The sequence below is a fragment of the Castor canadensis genome, chromosome 19 (assembly GCF_047511655.1).
Source record: "Castor canadensis chromosome 19, mCasCan1.hap1v2, whole genome shotgun sequence".
NCBI lineage: Eukaryota > Metazoa > Chordata > Mammalia > Rodentia > Castoridae > Castor > Castor canadensis.
Genome location: NC_133404.1, coordinates 233,722 through 261,465, shown reverse-complemented (window position 1 = coordinate 261,465; position 27,744 = coordinate 233,722). Strand labels below are relative to the sequence as shown.

The 27,744-nt window shown below is 40.4% G+C and overlaps 1 protein-coding gene and 1 non-coding gene across 5 annotated transcripts in view; both read right to left on the bottom strand.

Moving 5' to 3' along the window:
- Positions 1-429: 429 nt before the first annotated feature.
- Pias1 (protein inhibitor of activated STAT 1) overlaps positions 430-27,744 on the bottom strand; it is a 106,976-nt gene continuing 79,661 nt past the window's right edge. For 3 of the 4 annotated variants that reach the window (XM_020166505.2, XM_074062025.1, XM_074062026.1), the window contains exons 8-14: positions 18,472-18,545; positions 14,795-14,955; positions 13,073-13,203; positions 12,155-12,335; positions 8,237-8,379; positions 6,803-6,840; positions 430-4,233 (exon numbers count right to left, since the gene is read on the bottom strand). In XM_020166505.2, the coding sequence (XP_020022094.2) occupies positions 3,940-4,233; positions 6,803-6,840; positions 8,237-8,379; positions 12,155-12,335; positions 13,073-13,203; positions 14,795-14,955; positions 18,472-18,545 (1,022 nt within the window). In that variant the 3' untranslated portion in view covers positions 430-3,939. The other variant, XM_074062024.1, reaches the window with a different exon arrangement.
- LOC141419370 (U6 spliceosomal RNA) lies at positions 14,338-14,444 on the bottom strand. Its single transcript, XR_012444145.1, has one exon. It is a non-coding gene; the product is annotated as a U6 spliceosomal RNA (small nuclear RNA).

Genomic DNA, 27,744 nt, shown 5'->3' with positions numbered 1-27,744 from the left:
GCTTCTCTCCCCAGACTCCAGTCCTAATCAAGGGTGCTTGGTGGCTGGAGTTCTGATTTAAACCTCTACCCCAAGAGCTTTCTCTATCCTGGCTTCATGCTCATTCCTGAAATTCCAGTTGATTTACCTAACACCTGGGGCTGTTTACAAAAAAAGGCCACAGGGCTCTTAGCACTCCAACTGCAGATTAAATAGATTTTAAACCACCAAACAGATACTGTGGCTCTCTACAGAGCTAGTCCTATTTCAATCAGAAAGGGAAATGTGGCGGCATATTACCTACCTCAAAGCATGCTGCAAGAGCATCAGTTACTTGTCATGCTTTGAAGTCTCTGGAGGAAAGGGGCTGTGGAAACACAAAGCATTAGCACTTTTCTCAAGGGGACTGTCCCCCTGTATACCCAGTGGCATTATTTTACAGAAGACAAATTAACTGAAGGCTTTTCTTTTATTACATCTAAAGAGCTCTACATAAACAGGTAACATTCAGTAGGTAAACAGTTCTTCTGCGATGCATGTAATAAATATTTCACTTGGTACTTTTATACAAACTGACATTGGTCTAGTATACATCTTCAGAAGCCATTTTACTGGTTTGGCATGCGGTACAGAAATTCTAGGAGAGAAAGTTTTAAGGCAATGAATCACAGATTTAAGTTCATGGAATTTATGGTAACTTTTTTTATCTGTTTATATACATTTCCCCCTCTGTTAATTAAACAGCAGCACGCTCTGGGACCACCAGCTATTCTTTCCCCTCTTTCTGAAATCTAAACTTCGTGTTTAATAATAATAAAAAAAAAAAACAGAACTGAACGTGTATTGATAAAACAAAATTCTTACTAAAATAAATTCAAATGTGCTTTAGAAAGAAAGTCCTGAAGAACCTGAAAGTTGTATGTATTTAAAACTGAAATTGTTTTACAACATTCTTTCCACATTTATTGATTTGCAATTGGGATGTATATTCATTTGAAGTCACACACTGTCTCAAAGGAAAATCTGCCACGAAATCACATTTTTCAGAAACTTAAACAAATCTTAACTTGTAACATGGAATTGTGATTTGTAAATTAATAACAGAAAAATTTTAATGCTCAAAATACATTAGTTAAACAACCGTGGCATGGCTGGGTTTCAGAGTGTGTCTTAAAGATGTCTTCAATAATGCCCATGTAGTAATGAAAAGCCACTTCACCCTGCTGGCCAAACAGCTATCTTATCAAGGATATGTGCATCCAGGTACATACATGTGCACACACAAACAGCACGCACAGAAATACAAGCATGCACCATCACCAAAGACCAAGGCAGGCCTGGGCAGACGTGCCTCAGGATCCCAAGAAGGAACCTCAAGTGTCCATAGACAGCACATCGACCTTGGCATGGGTGGGCATGAGTGTGGCCAAGGTGAAAAGAGATGAAGAGAGCATACATTTTTTAAACTCAGTGATGATAGGGATGTAGTCCGTGACTGATATTGACCATGAGACCAGCAATGATAACCATCACTTAATGCATCACTTTAGAAAGTCAACATGGGAAGGACGCAAGCCCCCCCAGAGTGGAATGAAGTAAAATACAAAGACAACAGCCCTGTGGGGACAGGACCAAAGCCACCAAAGCCACCAGACAGACAAATGGGTATTTCTATTTCCTACTCTTCCCTTAGGTTGGTTCAATGCAGGACACAGAAGGAAACTAATTCCCTCTAAAACTGAGTGAAGAGAGCAAAGGGATGGGTTTTCAACTGGATCATTCAGAGTTTGTAATTCAGCATCAACACACAGTACTGAGCAGAATTCTGAGACCACTGACAACAACAAGAAAGGAGGAAAAAAAAAAAAACCCAGGAGTAAAGAAACTATTCATTTTACTTTAGGTACTTGAATTAATTGAAAAGTCTCCTATTGCAATACAAAATCAGAAACAATGCCCCACAGTTTTAGTAATTTCTACCCCAATTCAAATTTAGACAAATTATGATGCTATTTGAAATTAGCCTAAATGAGAATTCTTAAAGTGTTTACCATACACCAGATTTATGTAAAAACTTCTTTCTTGTTTTAACTGACAATGAATTTGCTTTGTTTTATTGCAAATTGTTTTGTGACTATAATTCAGCCATTTCTGTGTGGGATACACATGTGCAGGGAAGACTATGTAATTCACTTGTTACTCATACACACTTGTTTATAAATACATATGTACACACACACATATACATATCAACATCAACTTTTTTTCAAAATTCAAGTCAACAATTTAGTAGCAGAGATGCTGTAAAAACATACTATTTTTTAGATGCCACATGGTCATGTGAGCCATTAACTTTATCATACAACTGAAGACACAGCCATCTTGAATTCTACCTGGATTAAAGCAGGTCATTTTGTTACCACTGCAAAACAACACATTATACACCACGGTGGTCCTTCATCAACTCTGAGAACATTAGCAGTTGTAATATAAAATCCAGTCTGGAAAACTGGCAATCATTATGCCCCTTCTTTATCTTTTCTGTTGAGCCTGACCTCTCAATCAGCTGAAATACATGTTCCACACCCGAGAAACTGTATCTTCTCTGATGAGGACTTTGGAACACACATAAAACCACTTTTCCTTCCCTTCAACCCTTATCTCCTGAAAACCAGTTTTCAATATATTTACATGTTCCACTCTTAAGAGTATATCAGACTGATCCATGACTTTAAAAAAAAATGACTTTTCTATGTCATGCTTGTCATTAAAAGGTGAAGGCAAAAATAAAGAAGGCCAGGAAAATAAGTACATTCAGAACCAGGGAATAAAAATGGCTAATGTTCAAACACATTTTGAATTTCAAGTGTTTATCCAATAGATTTCCACAGATCCACATGTGTGGTGCCCCATATTTTCCAAACAGAATTTATTTTTAGGAGAACTGACTTATCTTTTCTTCTGAGGTGATATAACCTTGCCTCTGTCAGCTGCACAAGACACCCAACAAGGCTTTTGAAGGTATTTTCACATCCAACTTTGGTATGAAAACTTATTACCCTGTGGCCAAAAAAGCAGGTATTCACAGATTTGCTTAAATACACAATACTGGCAATCCAGGTTTAGAATCAAGATCTAAAGTGTATTTATTCGCAGGCCTGCTAAGCCTACTCCTTACCCAGAGAGCTTTACTACAATATCGCTGAAACATGTTCTCGGGGGTAAATAGAAAATAACAATAAATGATGGCGAGCATGCAACTGGGATAGTTGATAAAGATGCTCAAGACCTTCAAAGCACTCTGAAAGAGGCAGGCGGCTGATATAGTAACTGAATGCAAACTCAGGGGAAGGAACAGGTGGTGATGGGAAATACATACAGACATACTGAACACACAGCCACAGGCTGTGTTCTGGAAACACACAGGGAATGCAGTGGACAGGTGAGATTTATAACTTAAGGCTGATGAAATATGCACACACACCAACAGAATCCAAGTCTGCCGTTTTTAAAAAATGGAGATCAAACTATCCCCCAACCCCCTCCCCACAACAACAACAAAGCCCACAACTTAAAACTTCATGCATGTAATTCCTTTTGTTATTGCAAATAAAATAATGCCATTTAAGTAAAATAAAACCAAAACCATAGGAGAAATGATGAAAAATCTTCAGAATCCAGAAAAAATGAACTGAAGGTGGTTTGTGGGTGCTTGTTTTTTCTTTTCTTTCCTTTTTTTTTTTAAACAAGTGTTTTATCAGACAGGCAGTCTTAGATTTATATACAAAAGTAAAACTGAAAATATAGTTTTGTTCTCTGTACATTTCTTTTAATTTTTTCCCTAAAAAAAGGAAAAAACACACGCTGTGTACTTCTCTAAACAGAATAAGGTAAAACAGAGCACACAGTTCTCTCCCTTCTGCCAAGTTCATTTAATCTGGGACTGGGTGGGAGCAGGGGTCAGTCCAAGGAGATGATGTCTGGTATGATGCCGAAGATGGATGCTGTGTCAGCACTGCTCCTGCTGGCCACTGCATGGCTGTGACCCTCCCTCAGGCTGTTGGAAGACACCAGGCTGCTGTTGCTACCACTGCTGCTCCCATTGGTGGTTGGCAGGGAAGTGCTGCCTCCTGCACTTAGCTGGTCGAGAAACATCTGGGAGGAGGTGTAAGGGAAAAACCGCGACGAGTGCAGGAGGTCTTGGTCATCAGAAACAGCTGCCGCGGCCGCGGCAAGCAGGGAGGTGTTGTAATGCTGGGGAGGAGAGCAGACAAAGCTCGTTACACTCACGGTGCACGTGCCTGCATCCTGAACACCTTTGGGTATCAAATACTTTAGGCATTCTGCAAAACCAAATGATCTTATGTAATGACTACTAGATCACTAGTCTTTCTTCAATAATAAATTAACCTTAGCTTACTGTAACTTTTTTACGACGTAAGCTTTTACATTTAAAAATTTTTGACTCTTTGTAATAATATTTAGCTCAAAACAAACTGTACAACTGTATTTCCTTTCTCATATCCTTATTAAGATTTAAAATTTTTAAATTTTTTGCTTTTTAAACTTTTTGGTTAAAAACTAAGACAAATGCACAAGAACCCAGGCCTACAAAGGGTGATCATTGATACCACTGGGTGGTAAGTCACACAGAGCTGTCACAGCCTGTGACACAGGCCCCCAAGGCCCCACTTGTGGCTCTTCCTGAGCAGGTCTCTGCAGACATCCATGGTGTTTGCTTGCTTAATTTCCCTTTTCATCACAGATTTGCTTATCAACAGATGGTACACCATGAACACTCCTCTGTTAATGCAAACCTTTTGGCGTTGGGTCCATGTTTTCAAACGTCTTAAGGAGCTTGCTGAGGTCTGCTCAACCCTTCACCAGGCACCCTCTTGGGGCTTCTTCTGTTTCTTCCTTACAGTTTCCTTTCCCTTGCCTCTTCTCCAGCTGTGATGCTCCCACTGTAATTCCAACAACTCCGCAGGATCCATTAGCAGAGCTCCTCAGTGTCAGTCTCATCCACACCCAGGTGAAAGCTGTTTGCCATCTCAACCACAGCCTCATTGGCTTTTGAAGCCTCCACCCTCAGCAAGTTATTTGCAACCCAGGCAAATCTCGAGCGTCTTCTTCCAGATGCCATCTGTACACTCCTTGGTGGCCTGAGCCCAAGCCCAGGCAGGGTTTTTGATGGCGTCCTCCTTCCAGGTCATGTCCATGTCTTCTCAGGCTCTTTCTCAGTAGCAGCACTAGTCTGGACAAAGGTCTTCCTTGAGTAGCCGATTTAAAAAGCCACTGTAACTCATGGATCCACTGACTAGCTCAAGGAGGTGGTGTTTGGAGGAAGAAACATCACTTTGCTATTGAGGTGAGATCACAAATAAAAAGAGGACATGTGGGCACTTTATCAACAGTAAGGTCTCTTAAGGTAAGTGATTCTCTAAACAGTTCTCTGTTCTGTTGGGACCACACTCAGGAGGGCGTCTTGGAGTTGGAGCTGGGTCATGGCGTCCTGCTGCTCCTGTACCACACTGGCAGTATGAGTGTACAGAATGCCTGCTGGGCCCTCGCTGTGCAGGTCAGGAAGGGCTCCAGGGCCTCCAGTGGGATGGCTACCCTGTCCTAAAGACCCTTGAGCCCCAGCAGTGGCTTGCCTCCCCATGGGTGACCTTTGTGGCACCTGTGTCCACACGGCAGACCTGCTCCAGTAAGTGGCTTTCCTCCACACACAACAGTCTTTCCAAAGCACTTCCACTGCCCTCATGCTGGCTCACAGTGTGAAGCCACAGACAAGGATTCTTGCATTGGTTATGCTGCCAGAGCCAGCAGTGGGATTGCACATTGTGGTCACATCAGCCTTCTCTGCAAAGTGTGACAGGGATGTGCCCATGTGTCTGGTCCTTCCTTCAGGTCCTCAGGCGTCTCTCCGTGTCCAATGTAGGCCCTTCTCAGTCTTTTGTTCATCTTGTCTTCAATGAAGCTGGCCCTTTACAGCATCTGCTTTCGTCTTGTTCTTCAAGTCTGCAGCTCTGGGTGATGGGATGAGCCTGGCAGGCGAGCAGGAACCACCACAGGTTTCTACCCTCATGCTCCAGGTTATCACTGGACGTGGCTTCAGCATTAGCAGTGGACTTTGTACACTTAGGGTCATGATGAACAAAGCCACATGAAATCAAATCAAGTACAGAGAAAATGTTGCCATGGAGAGGTGCAGGGGTCGCTGCCATATAACACGGCACATCACTCTATAGTAAAATTTAGCAGTCATTTATTAACATTTTAAGTGTTCAGGCCTGTACATAACCATACTTTTATACCACCAGCAGCACAGCAGGTTCGTTTATATCAGCATCAGGCCAGTACATAACCATACTTTTATACCACCAGCAGCATAGCAGGTTCGTTTATATCAGCATCAGCACAAACACCTGAGCAAGATGCACCATATTCTTACAACAGCTGCAATGTCAGGTGACAGAAAGCTTTCTGCTCTATCAATAATCTTAGACCACCATTATACATGGGGCAGAATGGCATTTCAATCAAGGCACAGCATGGTATATGGCCAAGAAACCTATGAGTCAATATGACCCACTGCCTGATTCTTTATCGAACAGTACTGGAAACCAGCAAACAACACACTGTTCTGGCCACACGCTCAGCACTGCTAATACTACAGCTTTTCATTTAAACCCTCAGAGCCACAGTGGGTGTGCTCACTCTGTACTGTCCAAAGAAATTTGTTCTTTCTCCCGACTATGTGTTACACGTTAATATTTGAAATATATAATTAAAGTAATAGTAATTTTTTTATATAACATACCTGATTGTCTCCTGATAAGAAAGGAAAGAAATCTAATCCTGTGGGAGAAAGAAATTATTTTAGTTTGGAAAAAAAAGAAAAAGAAAAGGGGAAAAACTCCAAATGCCCCAATAGCTGTAAAACAAGCACAAGCTTTCTGCTAAGTCATCTGGAACTGTGTGTGAGCACCAAGTGTTATGCTGCATGCTTTATGCACCCCTTCCCCACACAAGACTAGGAAGGCCCAAGCCCCACCTTTAGCTTTAGCAATGACTTGTCATCTCCTTGGGTCCAATGCTGCTCTCTTAAACATTACACCCATCCCCAGCTCCCACTGACTCTTCTTCAGGCACCTTTCACTGTCCACAAGCCCCTCATGAGATCTGGATTGTTGTTGACCCTGTTTTTTACAGGTGAGAATGTGAGGCATAGCAAAGCTTTTAGTTCCCTTTCTCAGATTTGCTCATTTACCACCATCTTTACCAGATTCTAACTCAGAGTCCCTGCAGTGGGGTGCCTGAGAGCTGGGCTGTGGCTATTACAGAAAGCCCAGCTCTGTTCCTTGCCTGCAAGCAGGCCCTTCCAATTTGCATACTTATTTTCATCACATTACACATTGTGATGTGTACCCAACATGACGAAGAGCAAGTAAACCAAAATGAATGAAAGCCCTCATGATGACGTGCAACTTGTGGGAAAAGTACAACAAGCAGATGTGGATAAAAATTCAACACAAATGCCCTGGTAATCCACATATCACCACAAGAGGGCCTACAAAATGTATAGCTGTGGTCCTTGACAGCAGCAGGCATATTTCATACATAAGCAAAAAGGTATGGAGAGATAGCTGGCAAACTGTTAATAGTAACTAACTTCTGGAGAAGTTATAGGACTAATATATAAATTAAGTCACAAAGATCTACGATGACTTATTCTTTTTGATAGTATAAATGCTTTTTATGAACTCAAAATACATCATACAAAATAGCATACTGACATATCAAACTGTTTTTGTAAAAAGGATAAGGCCCAGTAGAATCAAGATCAAAACTTTCACATGTCTCAATTCAGCAATACCTGAAAATACTATAACCTAGAATGCTCTCTGTACTGCAAGTAGAACCAGGGAACAAGAGGTAACGTTTACAGCATCAAAATTCGAAGCCACATATTGGAAGTCATCCCGAAACAACTTGTAGAAAACCATAAGGCTTATGGCACCTAACATCACTGCACCAGTTCTGCAGCTAGTAAAGCCTGGGCTACTGATGAAGGCACCCTTGAGGAACTCGGTCAGCTTCTATGATCATACTACATCATTTCTTTCAATTCCCTGGGCCCTAGGCCCTGTTCTCCCAATCTTCCAATTCTTCCTTAGACTCACACAGATGACGACTACACAGACCAAAGGTGTTCAACAGCTGATGTGATGATGCAGAAGAGCCAGCGACTCACCTTGTAGGTCATAAGGCATGGGTGTCATGTGGAAAGGGTGCCTGTAGTCTTGGATGAGGGAGGTGTTGATGTAGCTTGTGTCCACAGCAGGAAGGCTGGGGGTGCGGGACACTGGAGATGCTTGATGTGGAAGACTTAAGATGCTGCAGGAAGGAAATGAGTGGGTTTAAGGTGAATAAATAAAGGGCTTGCATCTCACAAACAGACAAAGCAAAATATAATTTAGGCTATCCATGATTATTAAGAAATAATTTATACACTTAACAGCACTTTCCAGAGGCTATAAGGTGAACTGAACCAACATGACACATTCACAAACCCCACAATGTCTTTGGAATACTGTCACCTATACTCTTAAGAATGCAGGAGAAAGGCACAGCTGAGCCACTGCAATAGGGTGTGAGTGAAAGGCATCCATACTGGGGAACTCTGCAACCTTTTCCAAGTGAGCACTGGGTGGGGGTTGGCTAGTAAGAAATCTAGGTGCATCCTAGCAAGGAAAACATGCAGATAAAACAAGGGACATGTGGCCATGTGAACAGGCTGGTAAGCGGATGAGAATAAGGACTGGGCAGCTGATCTTAGGTGTGCCCAGCGCCCAGCACAGTGGTCAGCATACTGGTGGCATACAGGGCCGGCTGAGAGCAAGGAAGGCTATGAGATAGCAAGAGATGCTCCAAAACAAATGGGTGGTACAGAGTTTATAAAAGGATAGTGGTGTAACTGGAGTAAGAAAAAAGAGGGATCCTAGAAAAACAGCGAAATATTTAAATACTGGGAAGCAAGTCTTTCTTTTTACCAAAAATTACGAGAAGAAAGCAAAAAGGAGGAAGAAAAAAGGAGTAACTTAATTGAGTTTGAGAATAAAGAACTATGAGTCCTGGGGAGAAACAAAGGGCTATGTGTCATCCCAGCCACATCAAAGGCTAACAGGCTTATAAGCTATAGGAAATACAAGAGAAAGGAAGGAGTAAAGAAACTGTCCCTTGTTCTAGCAGTTATGTAGGGCACTTGGGGGTGGGATGCGATTTCAGTGGTTCAGAGCATTTTGAAAGATGCTCAGATTAGATTTCCAGGGGAACTCTAGTGATGAACATGTACCACATTTTTATGAATGGGATATGAACACTCTCATCTGCCTCATGAAAGTGTTTCATCTAATGGAAACAAGCCTCTGACATCTGTTCACAGTACCATGCTCTATCAGCTGTGTCCCTGTCATGCTTAAGGGGTTATAAAAAAGAAGAAGTAAGCTGAAATGCTAGTGCTTGAAAACACCCTGGCATAGCAAACACTATGAGAAACTTCTGGATAAACTAAACATCCACTGGCTGAAGACAACAAAATGCACTTTGTTTTAGCAATCCTTCACTCTTTCTTGTTTTGTGTAATGTTCTAAAATGCATTTCTACCTTTCACTGCACAGCCACAGCATGCTGTGCTTAAATTCCCAGGTACGAGACAGTCACTACTGCAAGTGGCTGCTACTGTTGAAAGGGTGTTATCATCTAAGGGTACTGTAAACTTTCAGACTGTATCTGAAAGCAAAGAGAAAGTGTGCTTGACATGTGTAGTACTCTACCTGGGTTCAAATAGTTACTGGGAAACTCAGGAGATAGTTAATGCATCTAATGCAATTTTCCAAATATTATAAATAGAGCTATTTTTGGAGAAACAACAAAGTAAGCATCCAAAGAAGAAATATGAGATTTCTAAACAAAAATTTTCCTTAAGGAAAAAATACACAGACAGTAAAATTACTGCATAGTTTCTATATGGTTATTAATAACATTCTAAAGAGTAGAAGACAAAATAATGATGCACTTAACCCCAAAGTACTTCTATACCCTTAAGAGTCTTGTTAGGCTGGGCACCAGTGGCTCACACCTATAACTGTAGCTACTCAGGCGGCAGAAATCAGGAGGATCGTGGTTCTAAGCCAGCCTGGGAAAATGGTTCGAGAGACCCTATCTATCACAAAAAAAGGGCTGGTGGAGTGACTCAAGGTGTAGGTACTCAGTTCAAACCCCAGTACCGCCAAAAAAAAAAGTCTTGTTAGGTATCTTTTTAATACCTACATTAAAATTACATTTGTAATTATGGCATTAAATGCCATATGTGTGCCAAATGTAATTATGGCATTACAAATATGATAATACAGGCATTTTTGAGTGTCTGTGGGGAATTGGTTCCAGGATCCCCTGCAGGTACCAAAATCCAAAGATGCTCAAGTCCTCTACACGAAATGTGATAGGCTCCTGCATGCTTTAAATCATCTCTAATTACTCAAAATACCCCAAACAAATGCCATGTCAATTGTTGTTAGACTGTATCATTTGGGCAATGACAAGAAAAAAAAAAAAAGTCAGTACATGTTCAGGACAGACACAATTTTTTTTTTTTAAACCCATGGATGGGGAACCCATGGTTACAGAAAGGCAAGTATGCATTTGGTCAGACTATGGATTGATTCGTAAAGTACTTGGGGGCTGGGGATACAGCTCCCCTCACTTGCCTAGCAAGCCTAGCACCCAGGCTTTCCATCTCCAACACTGCAAAAAATAAAAATTAATGAATAAGTAAAATATTTTGGGGCTAAAATTCTATAGATACTTATTCTAAGTATGCCAATTCAGGCACTCTGACTTTTCTTTCTCTCCTGCTCAGATTTACAAAATAAGGCAGCATAGTAACAAGGTCAGGCCACTGACAGTGCCATCAAGGGGGCTTTCCTCAAAGATGTTCGCAGACAGTGCTTCACACTCACTGGGTTGAGAGCAATGCTGCTGCCTTTAGAGTCTGTTTGTCTGTGCTGAGATGAGCCACTGGGGAACGAAAATATCAAACTGCATGTGTCTGACTCAGACCTTTCAATCTCATCATACAGTATCAATCCTTAAATGACATGACTCCAACACAGCAATGGTCTTGGCCTGGTGTCAACTTCCCTGTTGAACCTAGATATGTGGGAGGACACCATTCATGGACTTTCCTGATCTCCTTTATGTTCTTTCTTCAGTGCAGTTTGATGGAGGACTTTTTCAATAGTGCCTATTCAGGTACAAAAGGTCATGGAATTCTCTTGATATACATCTAAAAAAAGGCTTATTTATTTCCATATTCACTATTAGTGGCTGCAATCATGAACAGCAAAACACAAAATGTTTCTGCAAAGAAATGCCCGTGTGTTTATGAAACTGAGAACCTGTTTCAGAGCATAGCTAGAGCTTGCTTTTGTTGTGCCAGACACTACAAACTATTGTACTCTTTAAGGCTGGGCCCATTCTTACTATTTTATTATCATCCATGCTTAGCACAGGGTGTTTCACACAAGGTAAATAACACTGTTTTATGAACCCAACTGAAGCAAAACGAGTTACATTATGACTGATGGGACAATGGAAAATAAGGGTCATGTGGGGGACTGAAACTCTCATCTCTGCCTCTCTCCTGGCAGCCTCACCATCCCATGGCAGGGTTCAATCATCCACTCTTCCTCAGCTTCCCACTAGACACACTCAACCGGACTTAAGTTTCCAGCAGAAAGTTTCCAGTGTTTAGAAAATGTTGCAAATCCTATAAGCAATTTCAGGATCACCTGGGAACTTACTAGAAATGCAAATTTTCTCAGTCCCTTCTCTTCACTCAGACATGGGATAGCACTGTGTTTCAATAAGCTCTTGGTGATTCTGATGCACACCAGAGCTTGAAAACAACCATGTGTACTGGACTCAGCTTTGACATGTGTATATCCAAGTGCTCTTCTAATGCATTACTCTAAATCCTTTAAGAACACCACATACCTGGGGAAAAGTCAACCTAAGTAATAAGCACAATTACTTTATTTGGCATGTCTTTAATCCTACTTATCAAATTACCTTTCACAATAACTTGTTTTTCAAAGGTCTCAGCACTTACCCTTTACTATTTAGTGGTGATGTGGGAGATAGGGAAGGGCAGGTCCTCTTGGCAGACGGCTCTTCCTCCTCTTCATCTGATGAACTGTCTATGGTTAGGTCAATCACCTCTACTTTCTTGTTTTTATTTGAGGACTGATTGTGAGAAGCCACCTGGTGCTCCAATGTAGAGCTCAAGCATCCTGCAAGGGAATGATTAAAATACAGGCACAGAAGCCCAGGTCATCTCCTTTTTCTACAGATTAACATTCAGTTTAACCCACAATATTTTTGTGGCTACAGAGTGGAAAACCAACAGAGTTTGTTTATTAGTCATTAAATGATTATTTACAGTTCTGAATTAGGACAATCAAAATGTATGTTTTGTGGCCACTTCAGAGTAAAAGTAGACAGCGAGCAGCAGAAAGTATGCACTACATACATTTATCTGCACAGTACATGACACATTATGCTAACTTTTTTAAAAAATCAGTCTCCTTCCAACAAAAACATACTAAAAGTCAAATAAAAAAAGGAACATTAGGGTGGGGGTGGCTCAAATGACAGAGCACTTGCCTAGCAAGCTCCAGGCCCTGAATTCAAACCCCAGTACTGCCCCCTCTGCAAAAAAAAAAAAAAGGAACATTCACCAATCTGTACCAAATCTGTCAAAATTTAAAAAGAATATTGTTTCAAAAGTATGACTTTAAGATGATTATTAATTACGTTACTTTGAAATCTAGTATCAGAAAAAATTTAAAACTGGCAAAAAAGTTAACTTAAAAGGAACTCTATTACGTCTAAAGACTGAATCAATTATCAGTTGAAGAGTTTGCCAAGCACATTCAAGGCCTTGGGTTCAATCCCAGCACTGCAAATAAAAGTATGTATTTTAATGTTGAAAACCAGCAGCCCAGCCCTGTGAAAAAATAGCACTCACCGTCAACTCCATTGTAGGAGGCAGAAACTTCCTGTACTTCCTTTTTCGATCTCATCGGTGCCCAAGAGCCATCCTCTTTAAACTGTATTTCATCACAGTCTGTACAGTACTTTAGGATTTCCATAAACAAACTATAAAAAAATTTGTCTTTAGGACAGCACATTTTAAATGAAGATAAATTGGAAATAATTACTGTCAAGTATTCACATCTTCTATATTTTACACAAGTACAAAAGAGGAAAAAGAAAATGGTCAGATTATGGTCAAATTCTTAGGTTATAATGTTAAATGAAACCTAAGAATGTGGTGGCCTATGTCTGTAATCTCAGAAATTGGAAGGCTAGGACAGGAGGATCTCAAGTTCAAGGCTAGCCTGAGCTACATAGTAGGACCTTGTCTAAAAAACCAAACTAAAGGAAGGAAGGAAAGGAGGGAGGAGGGAGGAGGGAGGAGGGAGGAGGGAGGCTTCATATGTGCTAGGCTGGTGCTCTACTGCTTGAGTCACACCCCCAGCCTTTTTGCTATGGTTATATTTTAGATAGGGTCTCAAGGTTTTGCCCAGGGCTGGGATTGGTCCTGTCTAGCCAGGGGTGAAAAGCCACTGACACCCAAATGATCCTTTCATTTCTGGAAAATTAAAAATCGCTTATGTTACATATTTATTTTTCACCATGACTGACATCTTTAAAGCTCTAGGTTATAATTTCACTGATAAGTATATCCTATTTTGGTATTACTCCTTCAGACTCTATTCCTATGCTTTCTCAAACACTATAAATAGTTGCCTTAAGTGTTTTGCTACAGAAATATTAATTGAATAGTCTCCTTTTCACAATGTATTTTCTTTTTCCCTAGCAAAAAGAGGAGGAAAAAGGGCTAGGGGAATGGCTCAAGCAATAGAGTGCCTGCCTGGCAAGCATGAGGCCTTGAGTTCAAATCCCAGTACTACCAAAGAAAAAAAGGTGGTGGGGGGAAAAGAGTCATCTGTAAATATCTAACTGGACAGATAAAACACAGGACATAGATGTATTAAAGAAAATAACTGATCAGTGTTATGCGGTAGGTGAAGACAAAAGAGAAAAAAAGAAAAATGAAAGAAGGGAAGAACAGAAATACAAACAGAAAAGCAAAGAAAGCTGCTATTCAGTTTTTTGGTCAGTTTAAAGAGCCTTTATGGGGAGAAAATAGGTGTGATAGAATGTGACTGTAGCTTGATCAATCTCTACAAATAGGCTAACTTCTACTAAAAAGCCCAATTTAAAAAAAAAAAAAAAGGAATTTTCATGAATTTGTGTGTCATCCTTGCAAAGGTGCCATGCTAATCTTCCCTGAACTGTTCCAATTTTAGTATATGTGCTGCCTAACTAAGCACAAAAAAAGCCCAATTTTTGATGAGCCTGAGTTGACCAGAATCTCACAACTCTCCCCTGCTTTCATGGATACCGTGGTCTACACATGTGTAGACAGTAGACTCATTAGGAAAAGGTACATGCATACCCTGCTTTAGAACCACTGGTGCTTTAAATAGTCAAGGAAAGCATGCATTTTCAAGTTAAGTCAAAAATGGAAAGTATTTATAATATTACTTACTTACTTTGACAATACTGGCTTTTATGATCATGAAAATTCTATAATATGTAACTTACAAAATATCACACACAGAAATTTCATCCCAACCTTAACAGTCCATTCAAGGTACAAGGGAAAACTGAAGTGGCATACCCATCAATAATGAGGTGTTCGTACGGAGCCTTCTTATCACAGACAGGACACACCCAGGTTGGCTTTTTCTCATTCATCTGAATGTAAAGAGTGGCATCAAAACACTGCAGATGGGAACACGTAAGGGCCCGGCATGGAATTGTGAGCCGCATTTTGCCAAGCTTTGAAAGAGAGAGGAAGAATAAATGTTAGACAGCTGTTCTCCAAAACACAAGTGCTGGTAAACATTTCCTGAAACACAATGTGTATCTGTTCTGACCTAGAGCATGTGGTTTCTTCTTCATCAAGGTGGAAGAGCACATTTTCTATGAAACATACCTACAATAATGCTTTGGATATCAAACTGACTGCAGAAAGCCCACAGCCAAGGGTCACTCATTCTTTTCTGTAGCCTGTTAGATTAGCTTATTGCAGGGAGGGCCCTGAATGCCTCTGAAATGCTATGCAAAATTTTGTACATGTGTGCCTTTGTCTGCAAAGAGTGCTCTCAAATTCTTAAAGCAGCATGATCTGAAAAAAGTTAAGAACCCTCTAACTAGGAACTAGGAAAAGGAAAAAAGAATGTCTTCTTATACAAGACACACACAATGCTCAGCATCAGCCTTATCTCTGGATGGGAGTGGTGCACAGGACATGCTAAGTGGCAGCTCTGAAGGAAGTGGCTGGGTGCACTCTGCAGCTCTCCCTCACTGGCATCATCACTGGCAATTTAGCAAGCAGCCATGGCCTCTGGCATCTCCAGCATGTTAGGAGACTTCTGTTCTTGCCTTGCAAATGCTGCTTGAATTGATAGATCTGGTCCCAGAACTGCTAGCTTTGGTCCAAGGTAGAGACACTGTCCAGAGATCCATACAGGAAACTGACATATGAAACCTCTTTATTTCCCTAGGGGACCAGTTGCACCATTGTGGGGTCCCCAAACCACAGAGAGTAGAGTTACCTACATTTTTTTTTTTTTTTTTTGGTGGTACTGGGGTTTGAAATTGGGGCCTTGTGCTTGCTAGGCAGGTGCTCTACTGCTTGAGTCACACCCCTAACCCTTTTTGTTTTCATTAGTTACTTACCAAATAGGGTCTGGCTTTTATGCCTGGACCGGCCCTATTTATGACTCCTGTGTAGCTGGGATGACAGGTGTACACCACTACATCCACCTTTTTATTGGTTAAGATGAGGTCTTTTGAATTCCCCCCTCCTCCGGGGGCTGACCTTGAACCACAGTCCTGATCTCTGCCTCCCAAGTAGCCAAGTAGCTAGGATTACAGGTATGAGCCACTAGGTCCGGATTTTTAAATTTATTTTTTGAGACTGGGCTCCTTTGTAGCCCAGGCTGGTCTCAAACTTGTGACCTCCTGCCTCAGTCTCCTGAGTACTGGGATTTCCACTTTCAATAACCCATTATTTGTCAAGTACCTGGAAAAGATTTTCCACACATTGTATGTGTGAGCTTAAAAATATAAAGGCTTGAAAAGGATATGAGTTAAATGAGGAAGATTCTTGAAAATTCTTAAAAGAATTTCAGGGAAATGTGAAATTTCCTAGTCTACCAAGGAAATTAACTGTCACCTGGGGCCCTGAATTACTGTTTTGGTACCAATGATTTACTGTGCTCTAGGAAAGGCCTTTCTGGGCCTCCTTTTCTATCTCAAAACCAACACTGTTTCCTTTTTACTTCAACCAGACACAGTAATGAAGAACTTAGTGCCTGAGACAGAAGCAATGCTAACTTATGGTAGACTTAGGGTCAGGAGGTATCTGGAGAAAACTGCACGCTCCCAACTCCATTCCTGTATAGGACTGCACTATTTATGTGCCTCCTATAAAAGTGGGTCAGGAACCTATCCTCGCCCTGCACTTGGAAATGTACCTGCTCTGCAGTAGGAAGAGTCCTGGGTACTGATAAGACTTCAGCTGTGCACACTGTGAGGTTTTAAGAGAAACCACTTGCAGCCAGCATGCAACACTTTTTGAGGCATCCCCGAGTGGAGCTCTAATGTTAGGGTATCTAAATTCAATTTCAGCCCTGCTAATCACTGTGTGAGTCCTCACTGTCCTTTCATCGACTCACTTGGAGGCTGCTTTATTAAGTGGGATAAAAATAACACCTACACCACAAGACTGCGGGGGGGGGGGGGGATCAAATTATAGTACGTTTTCAATAGATGCCGCTATTGCTAATCAATTAAAGCTTAGAAGTGCACTTGCTCTAGATCACTTTGTATACCAGGAGGCCCAACTAAACTGCAGCTCATTCTTTTATTTACCTACTTACTTACTCATTCATTCATTCATTCATTCATTGGAGGCTATAGGGTTTGAACTCAGGGCCTTGCACTGAGCAGGCAGGTGCTCTACCACTTGAACTACATCCCCAGTCTGCTCACTCTTCCACTCTCAACTTACAAAGCATTAAAACAGCTTCATTATCCCCTTTACAGCACTTCTATTCAATTTTTATAATTTGATTCAAATGAGCACTGATAAAAAGTGCAAAAGAACACACTAGTTTTTGCAACAGAAAAAATAATCACCTATTTGCCATTAGGCAAGATACCAGCACTAGTCCAGACTGCAGTCTGGCTAGCAGTGCCAAATTAAAATTTTTATATCTGAAGTCAGACCTTAGCTTTGATGTGCAAATTCCACTAACATTGTCTTAATATTACGTGAAGATGCCACAGATTAAAAAGGTACACAACTGCAGAACTACTAAGCTACTTGTAATGGTTTATAAAGACAATGGATGTGATAATAAGAAGTAAAGACTGTTCAGAATCCAAGCCATAGGCCATAAAATTTATATTATCCAAAAACCTTTATTTCGAAAATCTTTACCCTATAATCTCTACCTGTCAGATCACATCTTTTAGGCAAGAAAGCAACTCTTAAGCTTTTATGATCTGCTACATTGACAAGGTGACACACAGCTTTAAGGAGCACTGATGAGAGAATGGTGCAGGAAGGACATTTGTAAATGGGTACAGGAAAACAGAAGTTCATTTTCGAAATGTTTTGTTTCAAAGAATCATAAAATAACTATTATGAGATAATCCTCATTAACCCTGATTTTTAAAAATAATCAGTGAACTTTAAGTTCTGACACATCGATGCCTACTTTCTCTATCGGAAGGGACGTTGAACTTGAAATAACTTCATCTTGACATAAATGCCCCTTTCCCATTAAAGGGCATGATGGATATCTGCATCATTTACAAATAAACACTTTGAAATCAACTCCCAAATATGTTTTCTAGGGCTCCTGACCTTACTCTAATAGTGCAGTATTACAGCTGCAGGAGAAAAATAGTTTAGATATGTTTAAACCAGCTTATTTATTAAGACGGACCCTAAAAATGTTAACAAAATATGTTTTCTTGTATTAAAAAAAAGTGTGATATTAAGAAAAATCTTACAACTTTTCATAAAAATAAATATCTCATAAATTTCTAGTTCTCTTATTTTTCTTCTATTATCAACTCCAAGTCATTTCTATTTGGGCTTACAGGTGTGTGGATGGATCTCAAAGATTCTTCCAGCTCTGCTTCAATTTTTCCATTTTTCATAAATTGTAACAAAGTTGCACTTATTTTAAAAGTAAACTTGATTTCTCAAATACTGAAAATACTTAACGAAGAGGAAATACACACTAGGCCTCCAAAGAAGCATCGGTAAGCACTTACCGGACACAGAAGAGAGACCCTCAGGCTAGTTGTAGCGATTTCACTGTCTGGATCAGCAGTTAGTTTCTCCTTAACTGAAATCCATGGAGAAAACAAATAGAACAAGTTTAGTAAGCCTATGCTACTAATGTTGATTTAAAAAAAAAAGGGGGGCTTTACCAGAGGAAAGTTAACAAGGAAACCAAAACTTCTTCCTAATCAATTGAATGGGAAGACAGAAGTAATTCTATGGCTTGAAAAAGGATTTCTCCAGCAGGCTAACACACTGAAGTGACAACAGACCCCGCACCAGACCCTTTTAATAATTTAAGACACTAAGACACTAGATAAAGACTTTCTTTCTTTAAAACTATGACTAGCTGGGAGCATGGCCAAAGTGGTAGATATGTGTCTAGTAAGCACAAGGCTCTGAGCTCAAACCCTGTAACACCAAAGAAAAAAACCCCAAAAATTATCACTAATATTATTTGGGTTCTATTTTAAAGGAAATTAATAAACAGCAACATTTATAAAATTTAAAAGCTCATATAATAAAATATTTACTGTAAAACATATTAATCAAATTTCAAATTATGAAACGAAAAAGTTTACCTTTTTGTAACCATGTAATTATTTGAATGCTACAATTTTGTGTGTGTGTGACTGGAGTTTGAACTCAGGGCTTCATGCTTGCAAAGCAGGCATTCTAGCACGTGAGCCACACTTTTTGGAGATGGAGTCTTACAAAGTATTTGCCCAGGTTGGCCTAAAACTGCAATCCTCCCAAGTAGCTAGAAAGCTTACAGGAGTGAGCCACCAGTGCCCAGATAAGTCCTATACTTACCTATTTGCAAATTAGTTATGCTATCTTTGGAAAGTCAATCCTCTCTCAGCTTAATTTTACTTCTAGCAAATCCAAAACTCATACTAGATAATCTCTAAAGTCTTTTTAATTCAAACTTCCTATCACTCTTAAATGAGGAGGCTCTAATAATTTTACTTTTCATAGCTATTCTTTTACTGTCTTCACTCCTCCTCCCCATCCTAATATTGGGACTTTAATCTATGGCCAGCCTTACTCTGGCTTGCTGGGCAAGTGCTCTACTACTTAAGCTACACCCTCACCTCTTTGGTTTTATTCTATTTTTGAAACAGGGTCTTGCTACCTTTTTACCTGGGCTGGCTTTGAATGAAAGATCCTCCTGCCTGCACCTTCTTTTACTGCACTTCAGTTTAATACAAAAGACACCTTTTACATGGCTCACCTGGAAACCTGTGGCATCAGTTACCTCTGAAAACCTCCTTCAATCACAACAGAAAACACTACAGGGAGACAGGAGAGGCCTAACTAAAATAATTTTAGTATTGTCCCACAATAACTTAAAGCCTGTATTGTAGAAGGGGGCCTGAGGTGAGTGGTTGTAATACAGACTCATCCACAGGATTTCTGAGCACAACTAAGTGTGAAATAGCAGATAACACACAGTAAAGAAAATGGAAAGGGAAAGAACTCTGATAAGCAAGAATGATTTTAAGAGTCCAGATTTGCTGTGCCAATAGCCATTCCTAAAGAATTCTACCTTTGCTGGGTGCCAGTGGCTCACACCTGTAACCCCTAGCTACTTGGGATGCTAAGATAGGCAGAATTGCAGTTCAAGGTCATCCCAGGCAGGGGTCATAAGACCCCATCTCCACCAATAGCTGGGCATGGAGGGACACACCCGTCATCCCAAGCTATACAGGAGGATCACAACTGCAGACCAGCCAGTGCAAAAAAATTTGTGTGACCTCCACCTAAATGGAATATAAATGGTGGCACACCTATCATTTCAGCTATGGTGGGAAGCTTAAAATAGGAGGATCATGGTCCAGGCTGGCCTGGGAAAAAAATGAGGCCCTATCACAAACATAACAAGAGCAAAAAGGGATCGAGGTGTAGTCAAGTGTAAAGAGCCTGCCTAGCAAGCTCAAAGTCCTGAGTTCAAACCCCGGTGCTGCCAAAAAAAAAAAAAAAAACTAATAATAATTTTGTAATAATAATTACAAAACATGGTGATCATATAGTATGGATTTGACAGCTCAGCAACTGTCTTCTGTAAATGAGTGTATCTCAACTAAGAAGTGCTTCAGAATTACATTTAGAGCATTCCAATTTACTTTGGAAAAGGGGCATGAATAGGGAGTTAAGAAGCTCCAGATATGATTCTAATGCCAGGCTAAAAGGTCATTTCATGGCTGCGAAATCCCAATTCTTCAGTCTTTATGTATTTTACAGCCTGACTTTCACATCCCCAAAGCCATAAACACTCTGGTTTTTAGTTTGGAGAGTATAGTCACCAAAACACTATGCTAATTAAAACCATGTGAAAAGCTACATATTGGCTGTATTTACACAACCTTAGCTAACTCTTTTTTATAAAGAAAGAGTAGTGTAGTTAACTTATTAAAGACAACAAAAATTAATTGCCACATGAAATAATCATGCAAATAGAATTTCTGATTACTAACTGTGATGGTTAATTTCAGGTATCAACTTGGTTGGATTAAGGAATACCCAAATAACTTTTTCTGGGTGTGCCTATGAGAGTGTTTCTGGAAGAGACTGACATGTGAGTCCACGGATTAGTGAGGCCAGATCTTAAGGTGGGTAGGCATCATGCAATCAGCTGGGAGCCAGAATGGAACACAAATGCAGAGGAAAGGCAAATTCACATTCTCTCCTGGAGCTACGACAGCCTTTTGCTGCTCTTGGACATCGAAACACCAGGTTCTCCTGCCTATGGATTCCAGGGCTTATATCACAGTTCCCAGGGTTCTCAGGCCACGAGCCTCAGGATGAGAGTTACACCATCAGTTTCTCTGGTTCTGTGGCTTTTGGACGTGGGACTCAAGTCATGCTACTGGCCTCCTTGTTTGTCCTGCTTGCAGATTTGCAGATGGCATTCTATAGGACTTCTAGCCTCCATGATTATGTGAGCCAATTTCCCTAATAAGTCCCCTCTCGTGTACCTCTCTTTTTTCCTTTCTGTCTCTGCAGAGAATCCTGCCTCAGCAGCACTTTCCTTACACTCAGCGATGGGATGATTTGAGTGGATGCATAAACGTCCACTCAAATGAACCAGCATCATAGATCATACTATGAACCTGCTGCAAACCAAAGCTCAGGAGTCAGTATTAGCCAGCCTAGGTCAGAATTTAGCCTTGAGAAAGTTACTTAACCTCTTTATACCTACATCTCATAACCCAATAAATAGAAATAATAGTATTCCACAGCCCTGTTTTAAGGATTAAATCAGTTAATATATGAAAAATGTTTTTAAATAAACTAACATTATATTTAATAAATATTAACTGTTGTTATTTAAAATGTGATTTCTATTTTCTTTTAGAGTTAGGACAAATTTTTGAAATTATTTTATGTTTGCCAATTTCTATTAAAACAAACCAAAAAACCTACTTGCTGTCTCCTTTGCCACTTCACACCCAATCCTAGTTAATCCTTATAAAACTTTTTTTTTCTTAAAGTGGGTGCTAGGGATTGAGCACAGGGCCTTGTGCATGCTAAGCATTCTACCCCTAAGCTATGTTCCCAGCCCTTGTAAAGGAACTTTTAGATATCCTACTGGACTGTGCTGGACTGAATTGGATCTGCAGATGAATTTGGAAAACTGACATATGACGAGATTGAGTCCTCTGACCATTCACATGATGTCTCTTCATTTATTCAGGTCTCCTCTCAATTTCTCTTAGCAATGCTTTGTAGTTTTCAGCATATAAATCTTGCACATATTTTATGCAACGCATCCCTAGGTATTTCATCCTTTGGATGTAATTATAAATTCTATCTTTTGGAATTTCAATTTCCAATTATACATTACTAATAGAAATACAATTCATTTCTGAATGTTGACCATGAATTCTACAACCCTGCCAAACTCATGAATTTGTTCTAGTAGCTTTTCTGGAGATTCTTGGGGATTTTTTTTCTATGTAGACAATAAGATTATCTGCAATGAAGACAAATATCATTTCTTCACTTCTCATCTTTACCTTTTTTTTTTTTTCTTTTCTTTATGTGCTGGCTAGGATCTTCAGGGTAACACTGAGAACAAATATCCTAATCTTATTCCCAATCTTAGGGTAAGGCATTCAAGTTTTTCCCATTGACTGTATTAACTGGAAGCTCTACTGCACAGAGGCAGTGCTATTCTTGTTCTGTTTTACTGGGAGCTTTATCACAAATGGATGTTGAATTTGGCCAGACTGCCTTTTCTTCATCTATGGAGATAATTAAATTATTTTTCTCTTTTAGCCTATTGAGAATATAAGTCACATTGCCTGATTTTCTAATGTCAAATAAACCTAGTACTCCTCAAATAAACTTTCTTTGGTCACTATTATCATTTTACATACTGAACTTAAAATAATCAAAACAATTCTGAAAAAGAAAAACAAAGCTGGAGGACTGCTTTCAAGGCTTACTAACAAGCTACCGTAATCAAAACTTTGTTTTGCTAAAAATATTTAAAAAAAAAAAAAGAGTCTAGAAATGGATTCTACAGTCATCTACAGTCAATCTGGTTTTGCTTTTGGTGGTACTGGTTTGAACTCAGGCCCTTGCAATGTGGAACCACACCCTCAGCCCTTTATGCTCTGGTTATTTTTGAGATATGGTCCCGCTTTTTGCCTTGTCCAAGCTGGCCTGGACCACGATCCTCCTATCCTATGCTTCCCATGGTAGCTGGGGCGACAGGTATGTGCCACTGTGCCCAGCTTTTTCTGTTAAGATGAGGACTTAAGAACTTTTTTTTTTGCCTGGGCTAGCCTTGAACTGCGATCCTCCCAAGTAACTAGGATTATAGGCATGAGCCACTGGTGCTTGGCTGGTCGATTTGTTTTGACAGAGGTGCCAAGGTAATTAAATGGGGGAGAAAGTAGTCTTTTCAACAAATACTGTCGGACAATTGGTGATTTGTGTGGGGGTAAAAAACGAATTTCTATTCTTAGCTTGTACCACATATAAAAATTAACTCAAAATGAACTGTGAAGTCCTCTGAGAGTCAAAGTTTTCTTTCGTTATGGTGATCTTATAGTGGTAAGTCTATCTGATATGTTTAAAGTTAGAGCTAGCCACATTTAAAACTAATCTTGTTCTAGGCTGGGGGCTTGGCTCAGGTGGTAGGGCACCTTCTTACTAAGCATGAAGCCCTGAGTTCCAACACCAGTACCAAAAAAAAAAAAGTCTTGTTCTTAGTTCCTGTTGTTATGAGCTAATAGAGTTAGCTGCATGAGGCTGTAAATTAAATAACTTAAAATAAAATTTAAAATTCAGTTCTTCAGTTGAACGGGCCATACTTTAAGTGCTGAAATAGTCACATGTCGCTAGTAACTACCACATGGGACAGGACAGCATGGATATGCAACATTTCCATCATCACAGACTACTCTATTAAGACAGTACTATTCTAGGTTGCTATTGTTTTAAAATAAGCCTTCATTAGTACAGTATTTTAATTCAACCTTTTAGAATTTTAAGGCTGGACACTATTAAGACCACCACTTCATTTTAAAGGCAAGAAACAGGAACCTGATTTTCACTCTAGATTTATTTTCAACAGTTAATATCCACACATGGCATATAGTAGCACATACCTGCAGTCTCAGCACTTAGGAGGCTGAGGCAGAAGGATCACAAGTTCGAGGCCAGCCTGTGGCACATAGTGAGATCCTGTCTCAAAAACAAGCATCAACAGAAATTTGAGGATCTACTACGTGGCAGGCACTGTGCTAAGCATAAGAATTCCAAGAAGAGTAAGATTAAGCTCCCACCCACATGAACTAGGAGTCAGTGAGGGTGGTGGTGAGACCATTTGTGATGTGGGCACTGGAGGCTGGTTGCTGAGGAGCTAACGGAAGTCACTCCTCTGCTCTGCAGGTTCTGCATCCTTTCTCCTAGAGAAAGGATGTCCCGTGAAGGATAACTGCAGTTAGGCAAAGGAGGTGGCTGGGAGGTTGGAGGCAGAGAGAACAACAGTAAATCAGTGAGGAGAAAGAGGAGCAGTGGAAGGGGTGAATTCAAGTATGACAGAGTTGATACACTGTAAGACCCTTTGTAAATGCCACAATGTACCCCCACCCAGAACAATAATAAAGAGAAAAAAGCACTGAGGAAAAGAGAGCAATCATAAGTTTTTGCAATGTGAAGTAGAAGAGTGACTATAGGTGACTTGGGAGTTAGAAGTAGGTGCTGCACCATGGAAAGCTTACTGTCCTGTTAACAAAGCTGGAGTTTTCCCCTTATGCTGCCACCATGGGAGAACTAGGAAGAGTCAAAGGAGAGGGATATGTTTTTTAAGAATATGTTTTAAACATAAAGACAGAGTTTAAAGGAGGGTAATGATAAAAAGACGTTAAACCTGAGAAATATTTAGAGTGTCAGTTTGCACTTGCTGAGTTTGGTTTTAAATACTTGACTCTGAGGAACCAGTTGAATGTTTAGGTGAAAGCAGTAAACTATACAAAATGGAAATTCAAGGCAGAGGTTGGAAGTGAAAATACACGTTTGGGGGTTGGTGCTATTTAACCAGCAAGAGTGGATAGAGAAAGCATGTAAAAAAAAAGGGCCAAGGATGGAATTCCTTAGGATGCTTCTCGCAAGAGAATCCATTAAAGGCAGTGCTTGAGAAGAAATGATCAGAGAAGAGGGAGGAGAGAATTTCAAGGAGAAACTGGTAAGTATCGAAAGCAACAGAAGCCTCCAAGATGAAAACTACAAAGGCATACGTTATACCTGGCAATGAGACTGGTGCTTGTGGCACCTGCTCTTCAGTGACCACAGAGCAGAGAACAGATGTAGACCACTCTCTGAAGAAACTGGGATGGCAACAGTAGGAATACAGAGCTGTACGCAGAGAAGAGTTTGTTTCCTGCTATTAAAAGATGAAAGAGCCTTAACAAGGAGGGGCACAGCACCAGGAAAAGCCTCTGGAGAGGGAGGAACTGGAAACACTGGGCAAAGGGCAGTTATGTGAAGAGCCCAGCCTTGGAATACTGCTTCTGAGCATCTCCACCTGGACGTGTCCTCACACTCAAGCAGCACAAGGCTAAGAGTGCACTGGGATCTCTCCCATCTTTTAAAAACTGTTTTGCATTTCAGTAAATGGCACTAACATGTTACCTGGTGCCTGAGAAGTCTAGGATGCATCCTTGACCCCTCCTTTTTCTCCACTGCCTGCATATAACTAATACAATTTCTACTCTTCAATACTTCTCAAAGAGTCAACTTCTATTTCCACCTCATTATTTTTGTTCAAGATACCATCATCACTCATACACAGTATTGCAGTAAGTTCCTCACTGGCCTCATTCACTACATCAGCCTAGCCCCTCTTCATTCAGCCCTCAATGTAAGGACCATAATGTCATTCCTCTACTTAAAAGGCCCTTCATGGAATTCTATCACAGTCCTTATACCATCTATGTGAACCTACTCTTATCTTTCTGGCTGACCTCCTCCCTTTACTCTAGCTCCACCGGCCTTTTCTTCTCAGCACATTCCCTTCCCATCTTTGGGTTTAACTCTGCCTCATCCTTTCCACCTTGTTTTAGGTATCAAGGTACCAGAGAGGACTACATTTCCCTGTTGTACCCTCTACAGAGCTCCCTGTCTTTCTTCTTCAAGGCACATGTCACAATTATACCTCAATAATGACTTGGGCAATTATTGAACGTCTGTCTTGCCCATCAGACTGTAAACCTGTGGGGGATGCAGAGACAGTGTGCCCTATTAAATGCTACATTATCCTGTGCCTGAAATAAAGTAGCTTCTTCAGATGATTTCTTGAATAATAAGAAATGAATCAAAGACCAACTTTGAACAGGAAAAGGGACAATTTCTCTACACTGAAGGGAATAAAGTGAGGTACGAACATAGGCAAGCTAAAAAGTAATTATGGCTGTATGAGGTCATGGAAGAAACAGGCAGTTTACAGAATTCATTTCTTATAGCCTGCCCCACTTTTCTTACACTGGCAGGTGCCAGGAGAAGGGGAGAAGAAGAAAGGAAAGAGGAACCTGACCAGGTCTTTGTGACAGTTGTAAGGGGTGCCACACAAAGGTGGAGAGTACAAGAGGAAAACCTAGTAAGCAAATGAGCCACTGAATGGGTTTTTCTTTGTGAAGTCTCCTAACAGTGCCTCACTTACCTAAGAAACCTCTGCCAGGATAATTTATTTGTAAGGTTAAGAGTGACTTGTAATGAATGATCCTTCAAAAACAGCTGAGGTATATGGTATTTTCTGTTATCAGGTTATCTTCAACAATATTTTAATTACACAATTTGTTGGGGGGTAAATAACTTTAGTCAATTACAGTAAGTTTTTTCTGGTAGGATCCAAATTACTGTTCCATTGATTCCCTCCGGCCACTAAGTAAGCTAAGACACAAACTGTGACAAAAACCTCTCAATGGGCAACTACTCTCCACACCTTGTTAGCGGTGTGTCAGAGAGGAAACAAGTAGTTTTTGCTGTATAACAATAGCTACTAGGGTCCTGTAGAAGAAACACCATTCCAGGCCCCTCCCATTCTCTTCGCAGCCTGCCCAGACAGCTTGCCTTGCTGTTAAACCATGGCTTATCTACCTATTTCTTGGTGTTCCCTCTTCCACACAGGCTCACACGATTCTGTGATGCTTTCTGACTCACACTGTGAGGCAAGGATAAAGACTGATTCCTTCAAAGAAGTTGGCTAACCCTCCTCTTCTTTCAGAATCCACACTAATTCCTTGTTTCTCTCAAATGGTACCTCCACTCCTTAGATTCCAAAATGGTACTGTCCTTCTAGTTCTCTAGACTCAAAATTATTATTATTATTATTGAGATGGGAATTCATTAGGTTGCCCAGACTATTCTCAAACTCCTGTACTAAGTGATTCTCCATCTGGAGCCTCTGGAGCAGCTGATGCTACAGGTATGCACCACCATGCCTGGCTGTTTGTATTTTAAAAAGGGTTCTTCTAATACAGAAAAATCCTTTGGTGAACTATTAAGGGCATATTGTTATTTAGAGGTACTGGAGTCTTTTACCCTAGCATAGAAACAGGCTAGAGAAAAGGATAAAAGCTATGCTACATATGGAAATGAAAGGGAAGCTAGCCTTACTACCTGAGTTCTTTCCACCAGAGAATTCTTAACTACAAATCTGACACTGGGCTCCATTATTCAATTCCATCAGGAAACCTTAAAGGTGGGGCTGGCTGAGTAGCTCAAGTGATAGGCGCCTGTCTAGCAAATGT